The following is a 23,283-nucleotide window of genomic DNA, read 5'->3' as shown; positions in this document are numbered from 1 at the left end:
AGTGGAAGGGAAAGGAGAGCCCAGAGGGAAATAATGTGAGGTCTGGGTTTACTGAATTTAAAGTGCCTAGATGATACCCCAGTGGTAATGTCAGAGAGAAAGACTTACACGTATGGCACTAGAATTCAGAAGAGGTTAAGGCTAAGACAAAAATCTGGTCATCACTAGCATTCACCTAAAATATGTGAATTTCTACCACGTATCTGACACCACGTTAAGTGCTAGGGACGGCAATGAAAACAAGGAAAGCGAAATCAGTATTTTGCGCTTATGGATCTTCTTCTTTCTCAAAATCACACCAAGTGTGATTCTCTAAAGGAAATGCATATAAATGAATTCTTTATTCAGAAGGACAAAAGATGAGGAAACAGAAGTCTACATTTTAAGGAGTCAAGTCACTAGAGAAAGCAGGCAATACAATATAAATGCTGTGGATGTGGACAAATCCCATGGAAGGGGAGTTCAGGACACCCGGGAAGGCTGGAGGATGCTGGTCTAAACCACTCTAGAGGCAAGCAGAGGGAAACGGGGTCAGGGAAGATTCTCAGAAGAAACGCTTTCTGAGCTGAGACTTTGGATAAACAGAATCACTGAGGCAAAAGAATAAGAAACTTTATTCCAGGTTGTGTGAAGAATCCATGTTAATATTCAGTGGACAAGGTATATTTGAGAAACTTAAGAAAAATTCAGTGGCTAAGTGTAGTGTATGAGATTGGGGAGAGCCTAAGAATAATGAGAAATCACTGAAAGACTTGAAGCAGAAAATTACTTAAGATTAGAGTCTTGGAAAGATCACTTTAGTTACTACGTGGAGAATAAAGTTGAAGAGAGAGAGCAAACTCTATGGCAGGAAGGCCTGAACAGAAGGGTACAGGACTAATCCAAGAGAGAAATAATGACGCTGTCAGCAAAGTGGCAGCAGCATCTAAGTAGGAGTAGCTGAGCTATGAGAGTGGTGAATTCACAGGAAGGGTGAGTGCAGAACAAGCTGGGTGAGACTTTCCAAGTCATCATTCCCATGTGAATGCTAATCCTGCAACTTATATAGCATCACTAGAAGGCACATAGAAATAAATAAAATGCATGCAATAAATTTGAGAAAATGGCAGACTGCAAAGAGAAAAAGAACAGACAAATTGAGAAAAAAAAGGATGATTTGCGCAAACTCATGCCACTAAAAGCCCTGAGGTTTTTCCAACTTTGGGAAAAAAGAAATTTACAACTGCTATTTACCAAATGCTGTCTCCTGATCCAAAGCAAAAAAATCACATACCCTAGGACTAAACCTAGTGAATGGTTACCACATAGTGCCAAATTTATATCTCAACTGCCAAATGGCAAAGCAATGGTAAAAGTAATTTTCTAATTGCTAGGATAATTAACAGAGTATCATTTGTTTTAGATAAATAAGGCAGCCCCATTTCTAAAATACACATGTTGCTAGGTAATTTGATGATGGTTGTAAACTAGTAAACACAAGTATCAAACATTTAGGACATCCACGTACACAGCATAGCAATCACTGCCAGTTTCTACACCTCTGATTTATTCTAAAAACAGACGTTTCTGTTAGGAACATTTTAAAAGACAAACATGTAAAGTAAATTATGGAACAGACGCAAATACAAAAGCTATCTAAATATTATTCTGCTGTAAGATAAATCTTATCACTGATATCTTCATATCATAAAATGTTAACAGAAAAAAAGGTCTTAAGGAAGTCCTATAAATTAAAGATGTCTTCTTGGATTTGGGCTATAAGAAAAAACTTGCATTTGTCTATCTTTGCCTTTTATCATATAGATTTGCGGTGCAGTATAAAGCATTTAAGGTAGTTTTAATTTTTCCTATACAACCATGCATGTAAGGCATAGCTAAAATAGTGACAACTGATAAGCCTTTTGCAAAGCTGTGGCTTCAACGTAAGTCCAGGAAGCATGACATGCAAAAATGAATAAAGGCTTTTAAATCTTGGTTTTGCATTCCGGCTTTGGAAATTTTACTAGGTATTTGCGTTAATTTATTAACGTCTCTGTGTCCGGGCTTCCAACATCTGTGAAGTGGGAAGTGTAATCCCTATCACACAGGAATGTTTTACAGATTAAAGATAACTGTACAAAGTACATAATACGGTATTTATCACATTGGAAAAACTCAACAAACGATAGTTATTATTTATCATCATCTTATTAAGTTGCTTATATACTTAAGCTTTTTTTTTCTTTTTTTTTTTTTCATTTTAAAATTTAGCTTTTAGATACAGGGGGCCACGTGCAGTTTTGTTACATGGGTATACTGCAGTCAGGTAGTGAGCATGGTACCCAATAGGTAGTTTGTTCTTGAACCTGCGCTGCCCTGCTCTAGTAGTCTGCAATGTCTACTGTTCCCATGTTTATGTCCACGTGTGCTCAATGTTTAGATCCCACTTATAAGTGAGAACATGTGATATGTAGTTTTCTGTTCCTACATTAATTCGTTTAGGTTAATGGCCTCTGGCTCCATTCATATTGCTGCAAAGGGCATGATTTCATTCTTTTTCAGGGCTGTGTGGTATTCCATGGTGTATATGTACCACATTTTCTTTATCCAATCCACCACTGATAGGCACCTAGGTTGATTCCATGTCTTCGCTATTGTGAATGGCATGGCAATGAACATACAACTTCATGTATCTTTTTGGTATGATAATCTATTTTCCTTTGTGTATAGATCTAGTAATGGGATTGCTGGGCCTAATGGTAGCTCTGTTTTAAGTTGAGAAATTTCCAAACTGCATTCCACAGTGTATAAGCATTGCTTTTTCTCTGCAAATTTGTCAGTATCTATTGTCTTTTGACTTTTTAATAACAGCCATTCTGAGTGGTGTGAGACAGTATCTCATTGTGGTTTTGATTTGCGTTTCTCTGATGATTAGTAATGATACGCATTTTTTCATATTGTTGGCTGCTTGTATGTCTTATTTTGAAAAATGTCTGTTCATGTCCTTTGCCTACTTTTTGATGGGATTGGTTTTTGCTTTGAATTAAGGTCCTTATAGATCCTGGATATTAGACCTTTGTCAGATGCATAGTTTATGAGTATTTTCTCCCATTCTGTAGATTGTCTATTTACTCTGCTGGTAGTTTGTTTTGCTGTGCAGAAGCTCTTTAATTAGGTCCCACTTGTCAGTTTTTATTTTTATTACAACTGCTTTTGGAGACTTAGCCAAAAATTCTCTGCTAAGGCTGATGCTGAGGATGGTATTTCCTAGGTTTTTCTCTAGAATTTTTATAGTTTTAGGTTTTATAATTAAATTCTTAATCCATATTGAGTTAACTTTTGTATATGAGGAAAGGTAAGGGTCCCATTTCATTCTTCTGCATATGGGTAGCCAACTATCCCAGCACTATTTATTGCACAGGGAATCCTTTCCCCATTAATTGTTTTCGTTGGACTTGTCGAAGATCAGATGATTATAGGTATGTGGCTTAATTTCTGAGCTTTCTATTCCATTCCATCAGTCTATGTGTCTGTTTTTTGTATCAGTGCCATGCTGTTTTCTTTATTGTAGCCTGACAGTATAGTTTGAATTTGGGTAGTGTGATGCCTCTGGCTTTGTTTTTTGCTTAGGATTGCTTTGGCTACTTGGGCTCTTCTTTGGTTCCATATGATTTTTAGAATAGTTTTTTCTAATTTTTTGAAGAATGATGTTGATTGTTGGATAGGAACAGCACTGAAACTGTAAACTGCTTTGGGCAGTATGGCCACTTTAATGATACTGATTCTTCCAATCCATGAGCATGGAATATTTTTCCATTTGTTTGTATCATCTCTGATTTCTTTCAGCAGTGTTTTATACTTTTCCTTGTAGAGATCTTTCATCTCTCTGGGATAGCTATATCCCCAGCTATTTCATTTTATTTGTGGCTACTGTAAATGGGATTGAGCTCTTGATTTGACTCTCAGCCTGGATGCTAATGGTGTATAGAAATGCTACTGATTTTTGTACATGGATTTTGTATACTGAAACCTTGCTAAAATCGTTTATCAGTTCCAGCAGCCTTTTGGTGGTGTCTTTAGGGTTTTTTATACTTAGAATAAAATCATAGTGTCAGTGAAGAGAGGTAGTTTGACTTGTTTTTTTCCCTATCCAGATGCCTTTTATTTCTTTTTCTTGCCTGACTGCTCTAGCTAGAACTTCTTAATGTTATTTCTTAGTGGTCATTTATCAGTCCTTATCTTATCTGACCTTATTAGCATTATTTGGTATCACTGGTCACTTCTTCCTCCTTAAAATGTTTTCTTCCTTGGCATCTAGTTCACCACACTTCTTATTTTCCTCCTCCCTAGCTGGTTACCCCTTCTCAGTCCTTGCTGGTTGGTTTTCATTCTCTTGACATTGGAGTACTCCAAAAGTCTGTCCTTAAACCTCTTTTCTACATTGTCTAACTCATTCCTTTGGTGAGCTCATGCAGTCTTGTAGCTTTAAATAGCACCCATGAACTGACAACTCCCCAGTTATATCTCCAACCTAGTCCTCTTTGCTAACTTCCATACTGTGGAGGTTACTGGTTACTATATGGAGTAAATGACATATAGTCATATGCTATAATCCAACTGCCTATGTGACATCACTACATGATATATGTAAGACTTCTCATGCTTTTCTCCTGTCTAAAATGGAGCTCCCCCTAGTGCTTCCCTTGAAACATATGCTGCAGAATTTCCTGTTAATGACAACTCCATCCTTTTAGTTACTCAGGCCAAAAACTTTGGGAGTCTTTCTTCATTCCCATCTTTTTCCCACACACTATGCTCAACCCATCAGACTATTTCTCTTAGAGACTATGCCTCCAAAATATATCCAGAATCCAATCACTTCTTACCACATCTACTGTCACCTACTTGATGACAGTATCCTCTCTCAGCTGGCTGGTGGCAAAAGCCTTCTACTAGGTCTCCTTGCTTCCAGTATAATCCCCTTAGAGTAACACAACATGACAGCAGAGTAATCCTGTTAAAACCTAAGTTAGGTATACAAATCTTGTGCTCAAAATCTTCCAGTGGGTCTTCATCTCACTCTAAGAAGAAACTGAAGTGTTTAAAATGTTCTAGAAGGCCATAAGCAATCTCCCTGACTACATCCCACCCCACAACTTTCCAACTTCACCTTTTCCTCTCCCCTTTCTTCACTCCACTCCACTTCATGCAACTCAAATGCCACAATTATCAGTTAGCTAGAACCATTGAGAATTAAAGTAACTTCTGAAAAAATTAAGTTAGTAACAAAATATGAATATTTAATTTCATACATAACTTCTTAATAAATCCAAACAATGATGGAAGGTAAAATCTTCCTGAGGATTAATATTAGAATTAAAAGTTCTTATGGATTCATAATGTAGCTATCTGCTTTGGAAGACCTATATACTGTTATGTGTCTGGAATACAAAAATTTAATGACTACATCTTTTGATTTCCCCACTGAGCAATAAAATCATGACAACTATCAGTATGTCTAGATGTATTATCACATATTTAATCCAAATGGAATTTTAGCATTTACATTTTAATATAAAATATATGTTGTTATCTCACAAATGACTGCTGGGTACAGAAGAAAAGGTTTCCTTGCTCTGATAATGCTGGGGAAGTTTTTCAAGTTATAACTACCATCTAGACAGAATAGCCTAGCATCTAGCTCACCTTTCATCTAAAAGCATAAAATATAAATATTTTTAATTTCTTAGGACTATTATTATTATTGAACAAAATTTTTAAATGAGATTCCAAAATACCAATGTTCCATACAATTACCTCTTTTCTTCTTGTTCTGTCTTTGGACAATATCTTTTTTTTTTTTTTTGAGACGGAGTCTCTCTCTGTTGCCCAGGCTGGAGCGCAGTGGGGTGATCTCGGCTCACTGCAGCCTCCGCCTCCTAAGTTCAAGCAATTCTCCTGCCTCAGCCTCCCAAGCAGCTGGGACTACAGGCGCCCACCACCACACCCGGCTAATTTTTGTATTTTTAGTAGAGGCGGAGTTTCACCATGTTGGTCAGGCTGGTCGTGAACTCCTGACCTCAAGTGATCCACCTGCCTTGGCCTCCCAAAGTGCTGGGATTACAGGTGTGAGCCACCATGCTGGGCCTGGACAATACTTTTTGAAAGAAAAAAGACTGGTCCTGAAAACACTTGCCACGATCTTTTACTCTTACACATGTTCCAAAATAATAGTTATTTACTTATGTATCTGTCTCCTAACTCACTGTGAGTTCACTGAGAAAAGAGAACATTCCTTAATTTTATGTTTTAAAGGCTTAACAAAGCACCTTACATATAATAGGGTATTTTTTTAAAAAAAAAAGAATGAATGAGTTATTGTCATCTTTTGATTTACATTTCTAAAGGTCAAGAGAGCACAAGGATAATCCGACATGGTGAATTTAAATTTGTGTGACAAATTTACACTGACACTTCAATACAAGCATGTGTGATGTTCGATGCATTTCCTAAGGAAGAATAAAATCACAACTGTGAAGCTGTAAGTCCTCAGAGAGCCCTCTAAACTGTGACATACAGTGTATTTTGTTTTTCTGTAAGACGAAGAACCAGTTTGGCCTAGACCAACTCCTTTGGGACTTTCTAGATTACCATGACTGACTTGTCCTGATTTGCCCAGTACTTTCCTGATCCTAGGAATCCCATTGATCTCAGCAAACTAAGACGGTTGGTCACCCTACCTTACCCAGGCAATGTAAATCAGTTTCTTTGTTTCTGGATCTGTCCAGAATGAGAAAATTGTGTGTGCGTGTGCATATGCTATCAGGTGACATATTGTACTCTACTTTTAGTAGTAAGATTGCTCAATGTACCATCAGTTTTTTAAGCAGTTTTGTTAAGTACTACCTCTCTGAATTCATGTGTTCTACATATCATCCTCGTAATTTTTTTTAACTTCCTGCATCTTTCTGTGTCCAGGTCTGGCTTCACAAATAAAGTATTGTATATGTATTTTCTCAGTTTAACCAGTCTCAATATCAGTTACTTTACATTTATTCACCATCCTCTCCCCAATAGCTCCTTTTTAAATTACAAAATTACTATATTCCCTCTAAAAATTCAAACAGTAGAGAAAATACTATAACATAAACGTTTATTATTTTTTCCCTCCAGCCAAAAAAGCCCTCTTCCCAAATGTAATCACTATTTACAGTTGCACAATGATCATTTCAGATATTTTTCCATGTATATGAACATGTATTTGTTTTTTCTGAGTTCTTTTTGTTGCTGTTTTTTCCCACACAAACAGAAATGTTATTATATTCTTCTATGATTAGCTTCCTTCCTCTTAATATTAGTACATATCTGTCTGTCTTATTCTTTGTAAGAGCTGTACAGTATTTCCATTGTGTGGCTGTACCATAATTATTTAGTAATGTTCTACTTTTGCTCTGTCTTATCAAAACATATTTCATTTGAATCTGTCATTTGGTTAAGATCAATCAGTTTCCCTTCTAAAAATAAAATATTGCATTAGCCATTAAAATGGAATTCTTAGGAAAATACAATAAACACATAATTAGCTTTATTAAATTTCTATCAGGCACAGAGACACGATTAATCTGCTAAGAAACTAAGAAGCAAAGAGCTTAGTAGCTCTTTGAGAGAGTGATATTTAGATGAGAACCCTAAACAAATTAACAGCTAGAGAATCGATATAGGCATGAGTCCATGGAAATAAATATATTTCATTGCTAATCCTGTCTTTCAAAGGGATTTTTAAGTAGTACCATAATGAAGATCAGGCACTCTCAATGAAGTTACTTAACTTTTGGAACACTAGAATGATAATTTAAAAGAGAAACCTTGTGGAAAATAAATATTGATTAACGAGGTGAGAAGAAAGGAAAAAAGCTATTTTATTCACTTCTTTATCAAAAAGTATGACTCCTCTAATTTGTCTCTTCTGCAGATGACATGACTAGATTCTCTAACAGCCATATGTTTTCTCTCCCATTATGAGTCTTTCTCTCTGGTCCTGGACCTCTTGGTCAGCGGTTCTTTCAAGCACCGTTCTTAGAGCTAAACGCATCTAACCACAGATATAGTCTCATCACAGTGGATCATGGCATGATACTACTCCTAAAACCTAAGGCTGTTTAACATATTAATGTCTTTAATTCACGGTTTTTGTAATGGGGGAGATGGGTGACAACAGTGCTGACTTCCTCACAAAGTTGTCTTCTGGTTAAAATGACACAGAACCTTTACAGCAACATGGATGCAGCTGGAAGCCATTATCCTAAGTGAACTAATGCAGGAACAGCAAACCAAACACCACAGGTTCTCACTTATAAGAGGGAGCTAAACAGTGAATACACCTGGACACAACGATGGGAAAACAGGCACCGGGGACTGTTTGAGAGGAGAGTTGGCCGGATGGCTACCCGTTGGGTATTATGCTCACTACCTTGGTGATGGGATCATTCGTAAACCAAGCCTCAGTAACGCACAATTTACCCAAGTAACAAACCTGTAAATGTACCCACTCCTGAACCTAAAATAAAAGTAGGGGGGACAACAAGAATCAGAGGAAGGGACAGGAGGAACAAGATAGAAAAAAAAGACATGTAGGATGCAACCAAATTTTTTATATCTGAGATGCTGTAAAATGAACAACAATAATTCATTAGCTGGAGTGTGGCTCTCTATATAACAAATAAATTATTTTGACTTTGATAAAAGATCTTCAATTTGTACTGAGTCTAAGCCAGTGTCCAGTGCAAGATGTAGAAACTAGAAAACATAAGCAATGACTAAATAAAATAAAATGACATAGAATATACAAAAAATTTTAAATACAAATATTTTATTAAAAATAACAGCTAAAATTTGGGCATTTTCTATGTACTAAGCACTTTTCTAAGTGCATTATATGTATTAACTTGTTTATACAGCAACCACCTTAGCTAGAAACACTATTACTTCTATACAACAAATGAGGGAACTAAGGAACAGGGTGACTAACATGGCAAGTTAAAAGCAGAGTCAGGAGTCAAATCCAGGCAGTCTGACTTAGAAACTCTCATTCTGCATTTCTAATTTTCCTTTGTGTGGGGGCTCAGGTTCTAGATAGGATGTTCAGAAATGGACTAATATAGCGGAGGGGCAAGAATTACTCTTGGCAGGCAGGGATCTCCTTGGTTCTGACAACTTTAGCATTCTGATCCATAGGTCAGTAGACATTAAACTCTATCAATAATGACAGTGTGACTGTTCCATTGGATAAGCGCCCCAGAAATGTGGAACTCCTTCATAACAGAAGCTGCCTAAAAATAGTTTAATATAGCAGGACAAAAAAGAATAACAATATTGAAATTGGAGAGAATAATTGATTCTGCCTCCTTCCCAGTGCAGGATTTTTCTAGATATCTCTAACAGAGAGTCACTTGGTCTCTTCTTGAAATAAACTCCCCTGCAGTTACTTCAACTGCTTATTAGAGAAGAATTTTCTGACTACCTTCTTGGTTACACTCTGGTTGGTCAATATCCCTTCTTAAAATGTGACACCCTAAATTGAGCACTAAATCCAAATATGGTCTGATCTAAACAAGCGAGCTCTCTCTCTCTTAAGCAGAACCTGTCAGAGCTATCATAGCGAAGGTTCTAACACTGCATCGGGAGGTTGAACTAGTTGCCATTAAGTCCTCATCCAAATAAGATTCTATGAATCCTAGATAGATGACATGAACAGAGATAAAATAACAATTGATATTTCATAGCCTCAGAAAGGATGTTCTTCCAAAGTAACGGAAGTACTCATCTTTAGGAAGGCATTTTAACAGCTAAAGAATTTATGAAATATAAAACAAGGTTTCTGTAATTCAAGTTGCCACAAATAGTAAACATTATTTATTTATTTATTTATTTATTTACTTCATTTATTCCCAGGTTCAAATGATTCTCCTGCCTCAGCCTCCCGTGTAGCTAGGATTATAGGTGCCTGCCACCCAGCTAATTTTTACATTTTTAGTAGAAGCGGGGTTTTACCATGTTGGCCAGGCTGGTCTCAAACTCCTGAACTCAAATGATCCACCCGCCTCGGTCTCCCAAAGTGCTGGGATTACAGGTGTGAGCCACCAAGCTTGGCCAAAAATTTATTTTTAAAGTGAGAATATAAAGGACTATCTTTATTTTAAATGTATGTATTAAGAAGAGAAAACGAAGGGAAGGGAGAAGAGCAGATAAGATTGAACAAGAAATCCGTAGGGTAATCTTTGTGAGAATACAGCTCTGAATGCCAACTTAATTCAATTTTAACGTCACATTATCATTGTGGAATCTTCAAGGGGGTTTTTCAGCAGCCAGCAATTTGTGTTTCTCTTTTCCAGCCTCAGAATCAGCAGAAGAATTAAAACGTGGTGAAAATGAGTTTCTAGCATGCTCTCACAAGGTTTGTGTGAACAAAAATGCTTAGTACTCTCAAGGTGCAACATTAGGTTTTCATCATCGAATGAGAAATAGCTGGTAGATTTTATGAAAAGAAAAAAATCAAAGGTTTCTTGGTCTGATAGTAACTTGATGTTTCATACTTCATGAAAGGAGAAAAATTTTCACACTACCCAAACTGCACATAAATTCCTTTTTGTAACTAATATTTTCAATCTTAGGTTTTCATATCGAAGCATCAAAGATTTTACGTAATGGACAACAGATAGAGGTCTTCTTGAAAGAAAAAACCACTTGCACTGATGGGCATTTAACAATTACATAGGAGGGAATCAGTCCACCTTAGATCATTAGATAGTCATTTTAACTGCAAACTGGGAAAGTGACAAATTCCTTCAGCTGATTTTAATGTGGCTAAGAGCTCTAGGATTCTGCAGGTATGCTGTCACCTCAAAGTTCCTTAAGTGATAAAGTCTTTGTTGTTTCTGCATTTGTATAATGAATGTGGCAGCCAAAAACAGCCAGGAGCAGAGACATCTAGTTCTGTTCCCTGCCCACAGCCTTCTCTCCCAATTCTAATGGGTATTGAACACTGTCTGAAAGTAGATTATTTTATGGAGCATACCCTATTCAAAAGTAGGGTATTATGTTACTATTAACAAATTAAAGCATTTTCGTTATAAAATCAAAATATAAAACATTTTATATTTAGAATTGGTCTATTTTCAAATTTACTAGTTTAGTTATCCAAATATGCATTTCAAGTGATTATGCATAGTATTTACAGTGCTTTCTTAAAGCTTTACTCTTGATGGCATTCTTATTAGAGAAAAACATTTCTTTAAATTAGTCACTGAAAACATTCTTTTAAAAGGCAGAATAATATGAAGATTTTTGATACTTCTAGAAATTTGTTTTCATAATACAATCCTAATTTAACTGAATGAGATGAGTGAATGGATTAATATGCATATGTGTGAGACAGAAGCAAGCTTGAGTGATAATCTCTTTAATAAAAGGAAAAAAAGGCAGTGATAAAGAAAAAATAACCAGGTTTATTGACTGAATGCTTAGTATTCCCCTAAAATTTATGCTGAAGCCCCAACCCCCAATATGATAGCATTTGGAGACAGGGTCTTTGTGAGGTAATATGGTTTGGATGAGGTCATAAGGGTGGGAACCTCATGATAAGATTAGTGCCCTTCCTAAGTACAGACATGAAAAAACTTGCTGGGCCGGGAACAGTGGCTCACGCCTGTAATCCCAGTACTTTGGGAGGCCGAGGTGGGTGGATCACCTGAGGTCAGGACTTCCAGCCCAGCTTGACCAACATAGTGAAACCCCATCTTTACTAAAAATACAAAAAATTAGCTGGGTGTGGTGGCGGGCACCTGTAATCTCAGCTACTCAGGAGACTGAGGCAGGAGAATCACTAGAACCCAGGAGGCGGAGCTTGCAGTGAGCTGAGGTTGTGCCACTGCACTCCAGCCTGGGCGACAGTGCAAGACTCTGTCTCAAAAGAAAAAAAGAAAAGAAAAGAAAAGAAACTTGCTCACCAGAAACTGACCATCTGACCATGCTGGAACCTAAACCTTGGACTTCCCAGCCTTTAGAACTGTGAGAAATAAATTTCTGTTGTTGAAGCTACCCTGTCAATGGTATGGCAATCCTAGCTGACTAAGACACTAGAAATGGTATACAATGAATTAAGAAATAGTTTACATTGGTTTTATATTGTGGCCAAACAATTGTTTTAATAATGCCAATTCGAAGTTACAGATAATTTCAGAATTCTTAAATCCATAATTAACTCATCACTTTCTTTTTGCCATTTCTCATCAGGCTGGAAGAATTTCCTGAAATCAGACTTCTGTTTGCACCTAAACAAGCCTTTTTTTACACAATATAGTCTTTTACTTAAATAACTTTTTGTAGAATACTCTACTGTCAAATGATATTAACTGAACAGTCTGTTCAATCCAAAGGGTACTCAAATCATAATCATTACAGAGATATTTTAAAATATCTTTATCATGTAATATTTAATCCATAGAAACATGTAAGTTATAAAGCATATATTAAAACACCATCCAGCATCCATTCAGTTGGAGAACTGGGACATCGGCAATACCACAGAAGCTATCTTGTGTGTTTCTTCCTGCTCTTTTTCCTTTGCCACTCTGTGACATGGGTGTTTTTCCAGCTACTGCTGTAGTTGTAATCCACTCTACTAATGTAAAGTTCGGTTTACTTGTAAAGGCAGAAAGAACACTTTAAACTTCGATTCTAACAATTTTAAAAACAGATGCTGAAGCGTCATATTTGTAATTTGGCTTCTAAATTTTTAATAATGACTCACACTCACGGCCAAAGGATTTAGTACCGACTCCCTTCCGGTCCCTTGAGCAGTCTAAAGTGGAAAACAGCAGGAAACTTGTGCTTCTGGATAGGAAGGCAGGACAATTCAAAGCTAGGAGAGTGGCTAAATAGAGGTAAATGGACAACTAAGTTTTATCATTTTGCTGCTTTTTAGCACTGTGGTCGGTCCCCTTCTACTAAAAATTCATTTCTCCAACAGAGAAAACAGTGCAGTTGGCATTGGTACTAATTACCCTTACCAGTAGAAATGTCATGCTTGACAAAATAGAGATTGTTTTCGTAGAAGCAATTCCCTAATGAAAAATAAAAAAGACATTTTCAAGTCCTTATTGGTACAAAATGAATATACATAAGCATAAAGATTTTATACAATATATCCCAACATAAGTAGGCAAGAAAACTTGCTCTAAGGGATTCTGGCACTACACTAAGATATGCATTGCTCAGCAAGACGTACTCCGAAGAAGTGATTTGATTAGATATATAATTAAACCTAAAGTATTTGAAGAGTTCCCCAATGCAGACTTACTGCATTTTGACCTTCTTGTAATCCCAAGTAGCATCTGGGCTAGGATCCATAAAAGCTGGAAATTTAAAACTGGTATGACCTTTTATCTACCAAGATTTGGCAAGAATGGAGGATGATAAAGGTCACTATAGGCCATAGAGAGCCAGATATGTACCCCCAGGTAATGCTAACACTTTCTTTCTTAAAGGGGAAAAGGGCTCTACATAAACTTCACTGCAGATGCCATGAGTGTTCTATCCAGTGTGAGGATACAGTCACTTATGAAATTCAATTCTGCATTATGGGTAATTGCTACTAACTCTGCTGAAAAATAAGTAACAAAATATATTATAATCTTGAAATGTTAGAGTCGAAAGGTACTTTAGAGCTCACATGGCCCAAATTCTTCATTTTTTTAGGCTAAAAAAATTGAGAACTCAGAGATATGATAAAATTTGCCATGAACACATGGCTAATAACAGCTGAAACTTAAAATCAGATCTTCTAGCTTCAAGTTCCTGCTTTTTCCCACAATACCATGACCCCAAAAGATGCACATAAAATTATGTTTTTGCATTTCAAGGGGGAAAATACTTAAATTGTAAGATATAAATTCAAAAGAACTGAACATATCTAAAGACGTAAATATATTTGGGAAGATATTTTAAAATCCTCACTTATTCTTCCAAGTAACTATCAACGAATCATTTTCAGTAATAAAGCTGAAAAAAAGATGGAATCTTTCTTGCCCAATAGATAATAAGCATTGAGTTATATTTTCTTTTAAGCAGGTATTTCAGTTATCTATTACTACATAACAAACCACCCCAACAGCAGTGAATTACCTGGGCAGGTCTTCAGCTCTATGTGGTATGAGCTACGGTGCTAGGATGGCTGATGTCACCCTAAGGATGGATCGGGAACTCAGATGGGGTTAAATTGTCTGGGACGTGTGAATAGTTAGAATCATTAAGAAGCTTCCATACGAACTCAGGTGGGTCTGTTGGGTAGGGGCCTCAGTTCTTCATGTGGACCTCGTCACATGGCTGCTTGGGCTGCCTTATGACATGGCAGCTGGGTTCCAAGAAGAATTACAAAAAAAGAAACTAGCAGCTGCCCCCAACTCAGGGGCGTGTCCTGAAAAGGACAGAGTATCACTTGCGCCTTATTTTATTCAAAGCAGTCCCAGGCTAAGCCCAGAGTCAGTGTGGCAGGGGGCTAGACAAGGGCATGAGTAATAAAAGGGACGGTTTATTGAGGCATCTCCAAATAACAACCTACCACATAAAGATTGTTAAAATCCTGGCCAAACACAGTATTTGGAAAAAAGTTATACTGAGAGACGGGGGTACTGATCAAGAATAATGAGAAACTCTACAACCCTAAAACTTAAATGTAGACACAAAGAATTACACTAATCCTACATCTTTCTTGTTCTTCACTGGATGGGGTTTATGGAATTCCATATATGGCATTATTTTCAGCCAGATATTAATTTTTAATCAACACATGTTTTAAAATGGGCATATATCTCAAGAATGTATTTCTGAATTTATAAGCTGCTAATTTAGACAAATTTATTTATTAAATGTGACACTGGGTGAAGAGAGGGGAAGGCCAAGCTCCAACTGAATTAATTAAATTATATGCTTTATAGATTACAAGGCAATCTATAGGTTATTTTATCCAAAGCCAGCTGGGACAGAGCTTGGATAATAAGGACATTTAAGTGGAGAGAAGGGGAACACTGGAGTACTTAAAAGTATGTAAGTGTCCATTCTAGATACATTTGAAAGTTTCAGAAAAAATTATCGAAGGAGTAGGAATCTAATTTTCTAAAGGTTACTGTGCGCTACAAAGTGTACTAGGTATACTGACCACATTATTTCACTTAATCCTCTCAAATGCCTCGTGGAAAGGGTATGGTTATTTCCATTTGAGAGTGAGTAAATTAAAAACTCTAGAGCCATAGACACACACTTGGAAAGCAGAATAGAACCCAATCCCTCTGACCTTACAGTCTATTTGCCCTATCACAGTTTTTCTATGGTGTCTTCAAGGTACAGTACTAAATTCACTAAATTCTACTTTATTTCTGGTTGATTTCCTTTTGAAAGTAGTTTTCAAACACTTTACTTTTCTCTGTTTCCAGTCATCTTCATTATTAACTATTTGGAAGCAAATATTTACAGAAAGTTGACACTTAAAGAAATCCTTAAGTTTTCTGAATTAAAATCATGTTCCTCCAATTACCTGTTCATCTAAATTTGTGGTTTCTTACAGAAGGGTATACTAAATACTAAAGCGTTAAAACTAAAAGGGCCAGGAAAAAACACTGTCACCTTAAATCAGCACTTTATAACTGTATCACAGCAAAAGGAATATTGTATCATTTTAATGCATTAGCTTCAATGTCTTCCATAATGTCTTAATCATTCTACCAATGTTTGAGCTCCCCGTTAACCAGTACCATCAACCATATAGTTATCTCCCATGACACTAAGCACAGTGACCTACACATGGTAGGTATTAAGTGTTGGTGGAATGAATGAATGAAAGGAGCAGAGGGAAACCTGAAATACTCAAAATTACATTGGAGATGTTATTTTAAAAGCACCTATCAAATATTAGTTACTTTCAATTGGTGACATATACTAGTAGCAACAGTAGGCAGAGTAGATATATTCAAAGATACATATTATTTCTGTTTGGAAATAGGTGCAATAGTCCCTAACCCCTACCTATTGCCTATTAAGACGAGGAATGGATAATTTTGGACATTTATTTTGGAAGGGGATAAAGACACCTAGAAAAGGAGAATAACACAGAGAGGAACCACAAAGAACTCTCAAAAGAGTTGACTGTTGGACTAATTTTATTCAAATATTTATTTTCATTTATTATAAAAGGTATCCTTACGAAAATTAACACTGGAAAACAAGAGAATATTACCACCTTAAATTTAGATATCAAACAAGGCCAGAACATGTGGATAATAGCTAATAAAACATCTGATACTGATATAAAACACTGTAAAGGGAGATTAAAGGTCAAAAAAATCCAAGTTTGAAAATACAGGAATAAAGAATTCTAGAAAGGGAACAACCTATTTTCAGGTTCTGGTTCACCTAATGGCAATAATGAATTGTGGACTGTTAATGACTAATCATACTGGGCAGAAGGTAGAAGATGACTAAATAACATCTATGTCCCTATGTTTCTAAAAGTGGTCATCATTATAACACGTATATAATTGCATACAAGTATCATTTTAGAGCAACAACAAAAGGTAGCATTTTAGAACAAAAAAAAATTCTGCTTTTAGGGGAAAAAAAAGCCAATAAAATTTCTAGTGTAGCCAAGAGCCAATTTTGATTTATGTGTAAAATAAAAGCATAGTAACAATATAAACTGTATAAAACCTTATTGATGTTTTATAATTTTCAGAATTCTAAAGGTTAGGAAAACAATTGTCTTTGGGAAATAAAATATTAACTTCTCACATATTACCTAATTAGATAATCATCAAGTCACAGTATAGAATTAAGAGTACTTAAAATTTACACTCTCATTGTATAATCCCACATATTACATTAAAAAAAAACCTAAAGTCTCAAACCCCCACATATCTCTAGGCAAATTCCCCACCTACTAACCACTGTATAAGAGACATTTCTTTTCCAAAAACATTTCAAAATTAACATTTTCAAGGGCTTTTTAAATTTACAAACCAGGAACTGTAGTAAAAACTAAGAAAAGGGCTCAGTTAAGCAATAATACAGTAATTTAGGAAACTTCCAAAAAAGGATTTGCTTCTACGCTGTGTTCTAAAATGAAATTCAGGAAATAAACTTTATATGCCTGATTTACTACATATGAAAAAGTACCTTTATCATCTCATTAATACACAATCTGACTTTCTAATTCTAAATAAACACATACAAATGTTCTAAAAAAGGACTACATATCTACTAGGACAGATACTTGTAATTTTAGCAGCTAGATTTGTTTTCTTGATAACAACAGGAAGAAAATAAAAACAAACTGACATAACTAAGGGATCTTGTCCCAATCTCCATTAGCACCCAGAACATTTAACACCTTGTGGCTTTACTGCAACTGGTACATTTAATAAGAATTACTCTGTGCCGTAAATGAGAATAATATCTAAATAGGAATTATTCAATTCAAACCACACAGATGAGCAATTGTTAATTATTTCTTATATGCATAGCACTAAAACCTAATAAATGCTTAAGTTTAATTTTTTCTATCTAATTTAATTTGAAAAAAACCCTGATAATCTAAAAAAGTATGAGTACATTTTGGAACATTATTGCATTATTTATATTTTAGGAATCTTTTGGTACAATAATAATGCTTGAGGTATGTTCTTAAAAATGTTCTATACATTATAAAATATACAGTTCTCCCTCATGTTAACAGTACCCCAAAATAAATTAATATAATAATATTAGTAATAATAACAAAAAAACATAAAATATCGCATTCACATACTTCTGATTTAATTTTCTAAATGGCAAAGGGTAGATGTTTTTCTCACTCAGAGGATAAAATTATGTTTATCAAGGAACAACAAAGTGGTATTCTAAGCTTCTGCTATATGCAAAGTGCCAGCCTTGGTCCTGGTGCAAAATACAAGAAGAGCTAATAGAGGAGTAAAAGAAAAAGATATTTATGAACTTTAAGGAACTCTAAGTGCCACAGAGTAATATAGAAAAGGAGCCACAAGAATTTGGATGAGGAATACATTGGTTCTAGTTAAAGGAAGTATATTCTCCTTTAAGGAAAAGGAAAAATAAATGAGTTCTATACATTTGTGTAGGAGATGAAGCAGGGAGAAGAGAGAATTTGTTAAATATCAGGGATCACGTTCCTTAATTATTATGATTTATTGCACTAGGAATGTGGCTGTCAAAGTAGAAGGGTAAGGAAGGGAAAACGAGGCTGTGACAGAAATCGACTCCGGCTGTAGTAATCTCACATAAGTTCTGTAGTATTAAAACGGTTATAGAAAAGTGACGTAGGCCGGGCGAAACAAGCTCTGTCTAAAAAACAGCTGCATTTAACCACAGATAAGAAGGCCCTTTTCTACACAGTGATAGAAACCACTTTATCTACTTGGAGAATCCAAATAAAATTTGGAGTTTCAAGTGCACACAAGAGTGTGAAATTCACACTCAAAACTAAAGCAACTTCAAAACTGAAGGAAAAATGAACAGTTACCATTTAAAAACACTTCCCAAGAGTAACTAATAGTGCTGAGTCAATCTTTGCTAGTTTATAGCTTGATATGTGTAATTTAACCTTCTATGAAAGTAGAAGTCTCTCCCCAAATCACCCAGAGAAACAAAATACTCACTGGGCCATGTAACGATATATAAGCTATCTACAAAAACAAATGAACGTAAATTATATTCCGAGGGACTCAATTCCTTGCCACTATTTTTGGATTTCATTAAAATAGAGAAAAAGTGGGGAAGCTTGCAAAAATCTGATCTGCAAAATTATCACTCACAGAAAAGTAATTTTTTAAAAGCAAAATAATTTATTATTTCTATGGGGTACCATCCATCCTGATATTTGCCGTAACATTTTCACTGTAAATAATTTCAAAAGAATTCATTCCTAAATATCAGACATATAATTTTCCTCAATTTTTGTAATGTGTCTTTAAAAATGTTTTAGGTTTTTAGTTAACATAAAAAAATTAACTCTCATTTTAAAAAAAACCAACTTTATGGTACAGAGTGCATTGGTTTTCAATGTCTATTACATAAATCACTACAAAACTCTGCAATTACCAAAGGCCATAAAGGATTACATTTCAGTCTATCTTCAGCAAGAATACAAAGTAGATAATGAAGCTGCCAGCTGTATATTTTATATATTACCTTACATTTATGGCAACTGCATATTAATATAGAATATTCCTCTCTGTTTTAATCTATTTTCTTTCAATATTCCACAACTAAAACTTAGCCAGTACAAATAATAATAAAAGAGCAGAGCTGTTACATAGATGTAAAAAAATCATTAACAGCAATTTCTCAGCTTTAATGGAAAAAGTGTTGGTATCTAGCAAACAAATCTTCTTCTGCCAAATAAGAAATCAAAAACACGAATGTCTTAACAAAGATGGGTAAATAGGACACTCATATTTCCAGTTTCCATTATCATACCCAGAAAAGAGCATATGCTGTAATTTTAATCACCGACAAAACTGCAGTTTCATGTAACAAATAACTTGCAGTGTCTGACATTTAAGGGAAAAGGCTTACTTAAGATCCATGCTTCACCAGTTCTATGAATGTGTCACAACTGCCAATAACAGATATAGTAGCATTTCATTTACAGTGAAAAGATGCCAGTTAAAATAAAGCCATGTAGGTATACGTGCTTATATATATATATGCCACATTCACCAAATTTTGAAGCATTGCAATTAAAGAGGATTGTATTTAAAATAACTTACCTTTCGCCCATCACTTGCATGGCAATTCACATTTAGAGGAGTCAGTAAAGCCATTAGTTTTTCTTCATTACCACTCCTATAAAAAGGTAGTAAGTCAATTCCTCTAAAATTACAAAGCTTCTTATGAATATTTATGCATAATTTTTTCACACGAGAGTAAAATATGGGTTTGCTTTGATTTCTTTTACATGGATCACAATAAATCTCTTTTGCAATATTCAATTCAATTAATATATTTCTAATTAATTCCTGTTAATTACCCTATAGTGGTATATCTTAAATAACGTAGCTTTCTACATTTTTGTTTTATTTATCTACATAAAGTCATCTTCTTAATTACAAACAAACTTTATTCTGATAAATAGACTAAAACGTTGGAGTTAAAAATACATACAAAATGCTGTAAAGAGCTAATCAATTAAATTATAAACGACCAAGAACAAAAAAAATAATAGATGAGGATTTTAACATTTACTTTTTGCTCTTCATTCAAGCTTTGCTAGAAAAATCTTCAGATGAAAATGAAGATATAGGTATTTAAATACTCCAAGAATATCGTTGGAAAAGCTGGGCAACTAGGGTTTACAGGTACCTCAAGAAATGTTCCAAATAAAATTAACCTTATAATCATCCCCACATGAAAAGATTTTATTACATACAATAATGATATAAAGTATATAAAGATTGAGTATCTGCATAATTGCATAAAATCCAAGCAAGACAATAACGTTATATTTTTTATAGTCCTCCACCTGCCCTCCTCCTTCTCTTCCTAAATGCATTATATACACTTAAAATGAATGGAATCACTTACCTAGCAGCTTCTAGGAGTTCGTCTTTCTTGTATTCACCTAGATGATTGCAAAATATCATGCTGTTAGCATTTGGCAGAAGACAGATTAAGAAATGCAGTAGGCAGCAAATAGAGAATTAAATAGAGAAGAACAGAAAAAGAGAGTCCACACCCCGCTGGGTGATGGAGCCGTGACGTTAGCCAGCTTGTGAAGGCAGCATCACCAGTGCCTTGGAGACGGGCAGCAAATTGACGCAGCTTCTTGTCCAATCCTCAGATGAAATAGCTTTCTTCAGACAACCAATGAATGCTAAATCTCGTGTCCAGAAACACATTCCCTCTGATAACAGCATGCCAGCTGAAGACAATGTCCCCTCCCCCCTATTCTATTCAGGCTGTCACAGTATACTTGTGAAGCATAATACATTCTGAGACAAAAGCAAAATAATGTGGCTCTTTAAAGGTACAAATTACTAGTCTTCTAAAAACTGAAGTTTTATTGGTAATGACATGGAAAGTTAAAAAAAAATTAATTACTATTGTTGAGCTTTATAGCAGTAGAAAATGCAAATATCAGAACCACGAAGGCTTTGACTCGATAGGGAAGGTCTGTAGACTAGAAATACGTGAACTACGTACCAAATGCCATGAACCTCTTGGAGGCAGTGCTCCAAAAACCAAAACAGTGAATACATTCTTAAATGGCAATAATATTCTGACATGCTGTAATCTTAATACTTCATATAAATTCAATACCAATTTTAACATATAATAAATCTTAAAATATTTTTTAAAAGGAGGTTGGGGTCTTTGAGAATGAGCAGATATCTAACTACTGCGACATGGGTAATTTTTCCCCATTCTATTTTATCACAAGATTTTAAAAATATATCAAATGATGAAAATAGAAATATAATTAAAAACCATCCATAATACATTTCTTAGGGTATTCAAGATCTAACAAACAAATTTCTTTTGCAAGCTCAATTGAAGGACAAGGAATGTTAATAATACAGTGTTTGTTCCTTCAGTAAATAAAAAGAACAGCCAGGACTATGATTCAGCTATAATACACTGACTTAGTTTGCTACATCACTAAAGAAATAATTATACAAAGTATCTCAACAAATAATTACATGAAAGCAAATACTAAGTGCTCATATAATAAAACATTAGACTAAATGAAAATGTTATTCTATTATGAAATAATATTAAGTAACTTTTAAAAAATCTTATGTGTAAATATGGACTTCGCATTTTGTTTTGCTAAAGAATGCAGAATATTGATGCAAATATTACAAAGACACCTCAAGGCTACCAAATACATACTTAAATGCTATAACCCATTATTAGCAAATATTCTTTAGCTTTAATTTTGTCTTGCCTCCTGGATTAAGATTAGGTTAAAATCTGAAAACTACAACCAGGTATTTTCAAAGTAAAAAGTTGTTAAATACCTATTTTCTCTTAAAAGAACTTTGTATACCAATAAAGTTATAAGTTTAAGAATATAAGCTAGAATATACGATTTCATGGTCATAGAGTTGGTCTTTCTAATTTCCTATAAATTGTATTTCAGATTTTTTAGCCAACTGACAGAGTAAAGGTCATTTCATTATATCCTCCATCTATTTAAGTTCCTGCCTTCCCAAAGCCCAAGACCTACCTTTGTTAAACATTTTAGGTAGCAATATGGAAGTTAGAGAGTCAACTTTAAAAGCTCCTTTGTGAGGAAAATGGCATAACCCATGTCCCCAAATGTCTACAGAACCAGGATCAAAGTAAACCAAATTACGCAACGTATCTATAAAATGTATTAATTTCGTAGAGTCACATTTGTTCAATAGGCCTGTATGCCAGATTTTAACGCGAAAGACACTATCATCTCTGACCTCAAGGAATATTATTCTATTAAAGGAGACAGAAAAATAAATAAATGATTACAGTAGAGTATAAAGAAATCGTACGAAATCCTAGAGAGCTTACCAGCCAGTGTAAATGGGATTAATGATTGGAAGGGTAGTTGGGGGTCAAGGAAGCCTTCCTGGAAGAGGGGAAACTTGAGCAGTTTTGAAGGAAGGACAAGTAATCCTCAGGTGAAGCAGGGTCAGGGAGAAGGAAGCTACCACAGTGAAAGAAAGGAGAAGGGGAATGGTTGTAAGTAGCTCTGTGTATCTGAAGCAAAGGACACTCACAGGGGAATGGGTATGGATGAGACAGAGAAGAAATGGAAACATCATGAATGTCTCTCTAAGCTAAGAAGTTTGAACTTTACTTTGAAAGTAATGAGAAAATACTGCAATATTTTAACAAGGTGAGTGCAAAGTATACTTAAAAAGCTGCAAGTTTTGTGATTACATAAAATACTTCCATACTGTACTTCAGCAAACTTTTGTTGGAGAGGAAGGTGGGCAAAAAAAAAAAAAAAAAAAAAAAAGTAAATTCTGACAGTCTACATTTTAAAGTATAAATTCCCTGATAGACAGTAAAAACACATTAAAACTGTGAACTTAAAAGTAGCTACTATTGAAATTTAAGTCATAGTGAAACATGACTCCAATAAGAGTGGTAATGAAACTGCCAAGTATTTGGGAACCTCAAAGTTCAAATCAGTCTCTCCCTACCTGAACTTCTCATCAAGCATAGTTTATTGATGTTTTCACCAAAAGGCACATTTTT

The 23,283-nt window shown here is 35.1% G+C and overlaps 1 protein-coding gene across 3 annotated transcripts in view; it reads right to left on the bottom strand.

Annotated features, from left to right (window-relative positions):
- Positions 1 to 23,283, bottom strand: part of TNKS (tankyrase) — a 223,546-nt gene that overhangs the window by 81,275 nt on the left and 118,988 nt on the right. For all 3 annotated transcript variants that reach the window (XM_016959067.4, XM_001137443.8, XM_016959068.4), the window contains exons 4-5: positions 20,626 to 20,662; positions 19,812 to 19,887 (exon numbers count right to left, since the gene is read on the bottom strand). In XM_016959067.4, coding sequence (XP_016814556.1) covers positions 19,812 to 19,887; positions 20,626 to 20,662 — 113 coding nt within the window. The remainder of the gene's footprint in view (positions 1 to 19,811; positions 19,888 to 20,625; positions 20,663 to 23,283) is intronic.

This window comes from Pan troglodytes, chromosome 7 (genome assembly GCF_028858775.2).
Source record: "Pan troglodytes isolate AG18354 chromosome 7, NHGRI_mPanTro3-v2.0_pri, whole genome shotgun sequence".
NCBI classification, from domain to species: Eukaryota; Metazoa; Chordata; class Mammalia; order Primates; family Hominidae; genus Pan; species Pan troglodytes.
The sequence above is the reverse complement of the archived record's forward strand: the minus strand, read 5'-3'. Positions and strand labels throughout refer to the sequence as shown.